Raw genomic sequence first — 10,238 nt, 5'->3', positions numbered from 1 at the left:
GATGAAAAGGGAGGGAGATGGACCTCCTCCTTGCCTTGCATTCAGGTGGGAAAATAATTTATTCTCCATGATGAATTGGACTCAAGCTCCACCAGTTAAGTAATAAGGATGGACACTTCTGCTCAGGAAGACCCCAGTCCACTTAGAGATGAAGTGTGCATGAAAATCACAAACAGATTCAGCTGAAGAAGGTACTCATCGCTTGGTGGAGGCACTGATGTCTTGCTGCCTTCTTAACCTGTTTCCTTTACAGAATTCTAGATATTCACAAATTTAAGTTTATTAAGAGCAACTTCACTTAAATGCACATGTTAAATAGGAAAGACCTACATGTCTTCCTTTGCTTGCATGTTCATATGACATGTACTTTCTCTCAACAAGCAGTGCTGCACCAATTGAGTCGAAATCTAGTTATAAAAACCAGTCACTGGATGTGCAGCTATGTGTTCAATACACATTTCTTTTCCTCTTTCACTTAGAATATTTACTTTTTTTCAAAACCATTTATGAGGAACTTTTTCTCTGGGATCCACTTTTTAAGAAAAGAAATTACAGATCAGTGAGGCTACAATCTGTAAAAAGTTTTATGGGCTGATCAACTTTTTCACAAACAACTATGAGTATTAGTACTGCTCGATCCAACACTGCGCTATGGGTTGAATTTCCATTTCAGCATACAGCATGAAAGCTTGGGCCCATCTGTGTCACACAAAACTAAACCTCACTTGAAGTGATTTGTTTACAGTGTCATTTGATGGAGAGGAATGTTCTGTTACTCATTCGAACTGCTGCAGAAGCTTGGCTAAAAGGTCACCACTGCTCTTTAGAGTTTCCAAGTCTGGGCACCATCTGGGAGGTTGTTAAAGATAAGGTTTTCCACTGGCTTTTTCCATACCAACTAGAACCAATTAGCAAAGCACTAATTTTTCAGAGAAGTTTGTGGAATATTGTATGTGTGTGTGTGAAAGAGAGAGAGAATAAATTATAGTTAGCTGCACCATGGCATACATTCCTACTTGTCACCAAATCTGAGTAGATGTGTCAAATGGTAGTTTGTTTTTTTTTTTAAATAGACCTGCATCTGTATGATAGTCTTGAAAGAGACAGAAAGAATTTGCTCAGAAATGTCCTTGAATGAGTACATTCTTCAAGTGTAATGTTGGGAGTGAGTTCTAAAGGAAATTTAATCTTGTCATTTACTCAGAATTCAACAAGAAAATGGCAAGTTATTCCTTAAACTAATAAAAGCTATTCATGCTAAACATCCACTCTGCACAGCACCAGCAATGGTCAAGTTGTTTCAGTTTTACAGTTTTAATCTATGCTTAGAATTGGCTTGTGCCTGATTTCTGCCCCCTTCTTTATGAAACAAGAGTCTTGAATTTTCCTAGCCTTAAAAGCTGAGCTGTAAAACTGTAGAACAGCAAGAGGAAAAGGAGTTTTGTCCAAAGACTATGTCCACTTGCTGCTGTCCAGTTCTGTTCTCTCTCTCTAAACATTAACTGTGTCTTTTGACACTTGTCCTTGAAAAAACGTCCCAATGTGGCAAATGGTAGAAGCAATATTTCATGACCTCCCTTCCTGGAACTTCTCATGATACATATGAACTAAGGCTGGTACTTGCATGGAAGGAGCAAGTCACTTAGCTCTTCACCACCACCCTTCCCCACGTGTGCAGATGACTAGTGAGCATATAGGGAGATTACTGAGTTAAAAAATCAAAGTCCTTTCATTTGGTTGGAACCTCTATAAGAGTCTGGCCCAAAGAGGCTGCACAGTAGCAGCTAAAACATAGGCTTGTTGCCATTAAAAGTATTCTAAGAAAAGTGTGTTGTGTGTATGTGTTTCTAGCAAATACTTAGGAAAGGAGAAAGAACTTGGGAACTGTATTTTTGTTTCTATAGTCATGAATTAGAGACACTAACAGCATAATAATGCCTCCTTCAGATCAACTAAGCTGGCTTATAAAACAAAAGTATTCTTAGAAAGGAGGAAAATCTATGTTCCTTCAGAGGCAAGGAGGAAGGTCTTTCTGGCAAAGTCTACGTTCCATTCAGGATTACGAAACTTAGTCTTCATATTCAAAGCTTGTCTCATCGTCAAAGCTTTTCTCAGAGAAGCATATAGGGCATCTTGACTACTTTTTTGACAAGTATTTCACATTCAGGAGATCACCAAGTTTATCGACAGCTTCCAAAACCTGCAAGGAGAAGGCCTTACTTAAGTTATCTTCATAAAGATAGCTTCACCAAATTAGCTTCACAAAGAACCATGATCTGATTTGCCAACTCTTTGTAAAGAAAAGGAGCAAGATTCATATCATTAGGCTGTGGTTTCTAAGCCTTAGTGGAATGTTGGATACTAATTCTTCTTAATTATCTAACTCCACACCATAAATGTTTGTTTTATTGTGGGTTACAAAGAAAGGAATGGAACTATCTGACCCATGTAAGCCTTTTAAGGATTAATTTTAAAACTTACAGGTAACCTTCTAGAAGAGAAAGATGAGTATTAGGACAGTGTTTGAGGTTATGTACTCATAGGAGAGTAAACCAGCCAGGCTAAGAACAAAATGGAATATTGTGGGAGCCAATGTATAGCATCATCTTCAATCCTCTCAGGTTTTACTGTTTGTACTTCCTGTGTTTACACACTCATCTCTATATCTAAGGGCTAAAAGAACTTTAATTTACATGGCTAATGAAAACTCCAATTTGGATCTCTTACATGTATTCACAATTCTGCAAATGAAGCAACTGACACCCAGGAAATATTAAAAAAAATAACTTTAACTTCTAGGGTTTCCATGCATAGTTTGATAATAATCCTATGGTGTTGAACTGCTTGTTAAAAATATTTCTGAGCCTGGCTTTCTTAACCTGCCAAGAAGGAGGAGGATATTGAATTATGATGTTCTGCAGTAAGGTAGAGTAGAGGTTGCTGGTAATGAAATGGATGACAAAAGGAGCTTCTGGACTTTGCATTTCAGGAAGTCTTTCAAACCGACATCTATTAAAATATTCATTATGTTAAGAGGACGTTATTTCTTGGTGGTAGGATGGGTGTTGAAAATGTTCTTCCCTTTTTTTTTTTCTTCTAATTTTTGTATAGCAAAAGCTATGTATTAAGGAAAAATAACAAAAACATATTATTAAGTGTCATCTCTATGGGATACCTTTGTTTATCTTTGCTGAGGGTCAGGGATGGATTAGCTCAGTAGGTTCCAATGAGGAATACTCACACATATAGGGAACATATTTATTTTTTATTTTTATTTTTGTTTTTTCAAGGTAGGGTCCCACTGTAGCCCAGGCTGACCTAGAATTCACTATGGAGTCTCAGGGTGGCCTTGAACTCAAGGCAATCCTCCTACCTCTGCCTCCCGAGTGCTGGGATTAAAGGCGTGCGCCACCACGCCCGGCTTTAGGGAACATATTTATAAGTCATGCAGGGCATGAAAAAAGCATTTGGATTGCTAATAATTTTTATCTTAATTTTTTTAACTTCATGCTTATTTGTTATATAATGTACATAATATATTGAAGATGGATACATCTACCAACTAGCGTAAACCCCCTGACCCAAAACCATCTAGACCACACCTGTGCGCAAAGCTAAGTGTATCATGCTAGAGCCTGGGGGCCATCAGCACCTCCGTGACAGAGGTTGGGAGGAGCTTTGTATTTTAAGGAAGCAGGTCTGGGTCGAGTGCTGGCATGGTTATGCATTTATTGTTTTTGTCTGGGAAATGGGAGCAGCTGTAGCTGTTCTTAGCAAAGGAGCCAGGAAAGGGAAATGTTAAACCATTTTTTTGTTTTATTTTCTTCTAAATCTGGTTTCTGCTGTTGTCTGACAATTATATCCTGCAAGTGTTTGTTCAATTGTTACCTCAATGCCTTGACTGTTCAACAGGGTCAAGTTTCACTTTCTCTTGTTATATTAAATAACTTCTTACATGTCTTATCTAAATGCATATCTGATTTCAGAAGTTCAGAGATTTGCCTAGATGATGTGTCAGCGCCCCTTTCATACCAAGCGTCCTACAGAAATGAAGATCTTGAGAAGGGAGTAACATAGTCTCATAGTTACCAAATTGGGCTGACTTGAATACTTAATGCTATTTGGATCAAAAATACAGATTCCGGGCTGGAGAGATGGCTTAGCGGTTAAGCGCTTGCCTGTGAAGCCTAAGAACCCCGGTTCGAGGCTCAGTTCCCCAGGTCCCACGTTAGCCAGATGCACAAGGGGGCGCATGCGTCTGGAGTTTGTTTGCAGAGGCTGGAAGCCCTGGCGCGCCCATTCTCTCTCTCTCCCTCTATCTGTCTTTCTCTCTGTGTCTGTCGCTCTCAAATAAATAAATAAAAAAAAATTAAAAAAAAATACAGATTCCTCTCTCCTGCCATCTGTCAGCTTGCTTGTGGATCATATCTTCCTCATCACTGCCTTTTCCCTTTCATTAGACAGTCAGTTGACATTATGAACTTTCCCCCATTTTCTTTTCTTCTTTCTTTTATCCAGACAAGATCTCACTGTGCAGTTGAAGCTCTCTTAGAACTTTCTATGTACCTTAAGGTGTCCTTTAACCAGTGATTCTCTTGCCTCTGCTTCCCAAGTGCTTGGATTATAAGCATGTCCAGTTTTCCTTTTCTCATTTACCAAGACTTTTTATATACCTAATTTTCTTGGCTTTCCACCCAACTTGTGACAATATTTTGCTTATTCTTTCTTACCACCAACTCCCTCCTTTAAAAAGAAACAATGATTAAGATTAGTATGGAAATACATACTAATTTTTGAGAACCTAGAAAATAGTCAAGCATATAAAGAATCACAAAGTTCATCATCATATAAAAATCTAGAGTTAGCTCAGCTTTGGTATATTTTTACTGTGAATTATTGTGTACTATAGATTTAAGTCCCAAGGCTCTAATAATGAAGACTAAATGGGCCCTCTGTGTATGTTAGCAATTTGAGTTCAAAGTTTCCCCCTTTTATTCTTTGTGCTGTTATTTCTTTTCCCTACATGCCCATAAAACTGCTGTCTATAAGGAACATTGAGTTCCCAGTACTTGCTAATTTAGTAATTTCTTCTCATTGCTCATCTTATTTGAACTTCCTTAAATTTTTGAGAGGTTTGATCCTCCTCCTTGAAACCCTCTTATATTCGCTGTGTTGAACATGACACTAGATCACACTCCTGTGACAGCCAGAACTCTCCTGCACCTAGTTCCCACATGCAATCCCTCTGTCAGGATAGAGGCGTGCTACTGGAGTGCCCTGGTCCTACTTACTCTTGCTTGTTTTTGTATGATTATCTTTTCCACAGTTGGCTTTAAAGTGCCCTCTGTTACCTAAATTGTAGTAGCTCCTGCCATGCATCCTCTCCTCTGTGCTAGAATTTATTCTCTCTTCCAGCAAGGGCCCATAAGCTTGTGCTCTGAGTGTGCAGAACTAAGTTCACCTTATTGGCCCACTCCCATCGAAAATCTGCTGGTCCATACTATATTTTCATTCTCATTTAACTGCTTTGCCATCTTTCTGTTCATGGCCAGAGACTTGAAGAACTATCTTTGATCTTCTCAGGCATACTCTGCATCCAATCATCTGTCAAATCCTGGAGATGCATGTGTGTATAATGTGTGTTCAGAGATCCATATGCTGTGATTGTTTCCACTGCTGTTCCTTTGACATCTCTCTCTCTCTCTCTCTTTTTTTTTTTTTTTGCTCAAATGGCTCCATTTTAGATTCATTTCTTTCCCCATTCCCATGTAACCTACTTGTCCCATTTATTTTATAGTGATGAGAAAGCTTGATTGATACCTCACAATCTTTACCTAATAAAGCCCATCTGAAAAGTCATCTGCCTTGTGAATATTTCCTATTATAATATTTCATTCTCACCTTTACATTCCAATAGTGTTCCATATTTCCTTTTCATGATTAATTTATGCTTGTGATGTTTGGAATTCTCATTCATTTATTAGTAATCTAGTTTACAAGTATCTTTTTTTATTTTTGAGGTAGGGTCTCACTCTAGCTCAGACTGACCTAGAATTCACAATGTATTTTCAGGCTGGCCTCAAACTCACAACAATCTTCCTACCTCTGCCTCCCTAATGCTGGGATTACAGTCATGCACCACTACACCTGGCCTAGTATCTTCTTTATTAATGGCTTCTCCTAGACTTTTTGCTCCAAGGTTTGTACATGGTAGATACTTGACAGTATTTATAAAAATTGCATTGAGGGGATTGGAGAGATGGTCTAGTAATTAAGGCACTCGCTTGCAAAGCCAAAAGACCCAAGTTTCATTCCCCAGGACCCACATAAAGCTAGATGCACAAAGTGGTGTATGTGTCTGGAGTTTATTTGCAATGGCTAAAGGCCCTGGCATGCCCATTCTCTCTCTCTCTCTCCCTATCGGCTTCTTTCTCTGTCTCAAATAAATAAAATAAAATAAAAATTTGGAAAAAATCCTGTATTGATATTATGAGATAGTTCTCTTAACCTCAGATTGATTGAGATAGCTTGGTTCTCTGATATTGACCTTTTACATAAACCATGAACTTAAGGATCAATAAAGTCAGTTGTAAAACCATTTCTAGGTCTAGCTGATATTATATAGATCTATCTTTGTTGGATTTTCTATATATTGTTTTGTTGAGTGACATTTTATATTACAGGAGATTTTGTACATACAAAAAAGAGAATACAAATGGTAATGATAAAGTATTACATAAGATCAACTGACTTTTCAGAATAGGTAAATGGCACATGTGGCCACAGAATCTTTTCTATGAAATCTGATTTCTGATTTGATCCAATTCTTCAGTAAACTGATTTTCTTTTCTGTCTAGTGATTCAACTACACTGTTGGATATTGTTGATATACCCTAGTGATTTATTATAATTTTTTTCATTCAACAAACATCTATTTTTTTGTTTATTTTATTTATTTGAGAGCAACAGACAGAGAAAGAGAAAGAGGCAGAGAGAGAGAGAGAGAGAGAGAGAGAGAGAATGGGCACGCTAGGGCTTCCAGCCACTGCAAACGAACTCCAGATGTATGCGCCCCCTTGTGCATCTGGCTAACGTGGGTCCTGGGGAATTGAGCCTCGAACCAGGGTCCTTAGGCTTCACAGGCAAGCGCTTAACCGCTAAGCCATCTCTCCAGCCTTCAACAAACATTTATTAAACATCTATGTGTACCAGGCCCCAGGGATCCAGAGCTGGATGGTATTCAAGCAGCTCTCAGTCTAGGGGCAGAGAGTAAACACATAGTGACAATGTGCCTTGAAGGGCTGAGGCAGAGATGTGACAAAGTACTGCAGCACAAAAGGTGGCTGATGAATGCTTCTTGGTCAGTGGTCAGAGAGGCCTTCATATACTTTGCTCACTGCAAGCAGGATCATGTCAACAAATTTATTTTTAAATTTTTTCTTTTAGCAGTGAGTTTCATTTTTCATTAGTGTTCTCTCTCTTTCTATCTTTCTTTTTATTTATTCATTTTTCTTGTTAGTTATGTACACAGTATATATAGACATGGTGTTACTATTGTTAGCTTCCTTCTTGTCCTTCTCCCTCTGCAGGGACCCTCCTTGTTGAGGAATAAAAGGCTGTGCATTGTGGGGTTAGCCATCAGTTATGGGTAAGAGGCAATGTCTCAGAAACACAGAAAACCCTAAAATGGCTCAGTAAAAGTGCTTGCTTAGAAGCCAGTGACCTATGTAGGAGTTTTGCTGGTAGATAGAGGGACTACTCACGGTGTCTAATATCTCCTTGGTATGTGAGGATGAAACACAGAACCGAGCCCGACCTTCTGCAAGTGGAGTGGCTGGAAATCCAACAACCACCACCCCGATTTTCTTCTTAAGAAGATGCCTTGAAAACGCCCTTAGGGAAGGAAAACAAAGGTTAACTGAGTAAAGACAGAATTACCCTGTCCCAAAAAATATGACTAAGTGACTTACTCTTTTATAATAAGTAGAACATAATTAAAGTCATTAAACTCTGTTAAATGTTATTGACAAATAAATAAGAAATCATTTGATATCCCCCATAACTGAAGGTGTGGCATTATAGAGCCACACTACTCAGTAGACTGTGGGTACTGAGTCTTTGATATTGTCCAGAAAATGACAGTGCATGTGACTGTGGCTTAAAAAAATCTGCATTGAAACCGGGTGTGGTGGCACATGTCTTTAATCCCAGCACTCAGGAGGCAGAGGTAAGATGATTGCTGTGAGTTTGAGGCCACCCTAAGACTATATAGTGAATTCCAGGTCAGCCTGTGCTAGAGTGAAACACTACCTCGAAAAAAAAAAATCTGTATTGATATAAAATCTTTCATCTGTAGAGTTCCTATGAGTAAAAATCAAACAGCGAATACAATACAGTAACACAAGAAGTAATATCTACTAAATGAAAACCTATATATTTTAAAAACAGTAGTGATATTTTGTAGGCATTTCAAGAAGGTAACAGTATAATTTGAAGAGCAAGATCTGAGGACCCGTAGGGTCCAATCTCAAACTGATATTTCTACTCCAGGGACAAAGCTCGTACTTTATATAAAATGAGAGGTAAGAAGGGGCAAGAGTCTCCTCATCATTTTGTGTGTGAATAAACCTATGCAAGAATGTGCAGGAATAATAAGCCACTGGCTGTGCTCAAGGGGAATCAGGCATGAGGTAGGCAGGAAAAGAAGAGCATACAGAGACAATCTTACAGGCAGTTGGAACCCATAGCATATCAGTCATAAGAATACAAAGCTCCTGGATACAGGGTAAAACCTTTGTAAACTCTGATTCCTTCCCTTCATCCTTCTAGCTTTTTTTTTTTTTTTTCCCCTGAAGCTAATCTTAGGAACTCTTCCAGAATATTAAACCAAAGTCTATAGACTGCCTGTGCTGAGAGCCTAGGTCAAATAAAAAGGTATGTACCCCCAAGTGAGTCTTTTTTCTCTTTGGGCTCTGTTGGCCTCTGCAGGAAACCTTAATTGCTGAGTGACTGTACCCACAAGGAAAGCCAAGGCCTCAGGTCTGTTCTTAGCATTAAGTGGTTGTTGGTGTATTATCTTAGGTTGGAAGCTGACAGCACCACAAAACCCATTCAGTCATATTTCAGAAGAAATGATTAAATGTGACTGTTCACCCATTCATTTATCTCACTGCTTAGTTGTCTGCCCTTGGTTGCCTCAGGCAGAATGCAAGTTATCCAAAGATGCTGTGGAGACGGCAAAAACCTACAAAACACAGAGCCTCTCGGGCCCCCTGGATCTCATGAGGCAAGGTTTGCCTTTTGATTTCCACTGAGAAGGTTACAAGGCGATGAGGCTTTCTAGCTGAGAAAGCTTGAACACAGACACTGTTCTTTCTCCTTCTTGATCACCCTATGGAAGGCTGCCCACGGCACTGCACAGGATGAGAGCTCAGGATTGTCTGAGAAACAAGTCAAGTGCTTTTATTGCTACACTCCAAACCACTTCATCCATGTTCTCAGGCCAGTTTTCAGGACTCTCAGATGACCATTTCACTGTCTGCATGTTTCCTTTTGTAACAAAGGAAGTGAGTTTTGCAAAGAATGTAGAGCAAAGTATATGACTGCTGATTCATTAGGATAATCTGGGGCCTCCCTGGAGCAGTATTGAATTTAAAACTTAACAAGATAACAAGTAGCATCTTTTAGTTAATGTATATGATGGCACTGAATATTTTATGTAACGAGCCTCTGAGTTTATACTCCTCAGAACAAATTAGAGCAGCACAGAAGAAATCAAACTATGTGAAATAATGATGATCGTAGTGATAATAACAATCAATAAACATAACATTGCATTGAATGCAGAATCACTACATCTTCTGTCCCATCATATTCCAAGTGCATGACTATGGGGAAAAGATACCAGTCCTGGACCACATACAAAATATAACCGATTTTTGATTTGCATAGTCTATGGATGAAATTACATTACACTGAATTCCATAGATGATTGTAGAGTTGTAACGTGTTAAAAAGATACCCAACAAGAGATCATCTTTTCATTTATTTAATTAATTGATTTTTGTTCTTTGCTTTTTCGAGGTAGGGTTTTGCTCTAACCCAGGCTGACCTAGAATTCATTATGTAGTCTTGGGCTGGCCTGGAACTCAGAGTGATCCTCCTACCTCTGTCTCCTAAGTGTTGGTAGTAAAGGTGTGTGCCACCAAGCCTTGCTTGGAAATATTTATGTATCACAA

General features: G+C 38.8%; 1 protein-coding gene across 2 annotated transcripts in view; it reads right to left on the bottom strand.

Moving 5' to 3' along the window:
- Nucleotides 1–264: 264 nt before the first annotated feature.
- The window catches only part of Sptlc3 (serine palmitoyltransferase long chain base subunit 3), a 125,654-nt gene continuing 115,680 nt past the window's right edge, over nucleotides 265–10,238 (bottom strand). For both annotated transcript variants that reach the window (XM_004661452.3, XM_045157132.1), the window contains 2 exons: nucleotides 7,764–7,893; nucleotides 265–2,200 (listed from right to left, as the gene is read on the bottom strand). In XM_004661452.3, the coding sequence (XP_004661509.3) occupies nucleotides 2,138–2,200; nucleotides 7,764–7,893 (193 nt within the window). In that variant the 3' untranslated portion in view covers nucleotides 265–2,137. The remainder of the gene's footprint in view (nucleotides 2,201–7,763; nucleotides 7,894–10,238) is intronic.

This window comes from Jaculus jaculus, chromosome 8, assembly GCF_020740685.1.
Source record: "Jaculus jaculus isolate mJacJac1 chromosome 8, mJacJac1.mat.Y.cur, whole genome shotgun sequence".
NCBI lineage: Eukaryota > Metazoa > Chordata > Mammalia > Rodentia > Dipodidae > Jaculus > Jaculus jaculus.
Note: the sequence above shows the minus strand (reverse complement) of the source record. Positions and strands in the feature narration are given on the sequence as shown.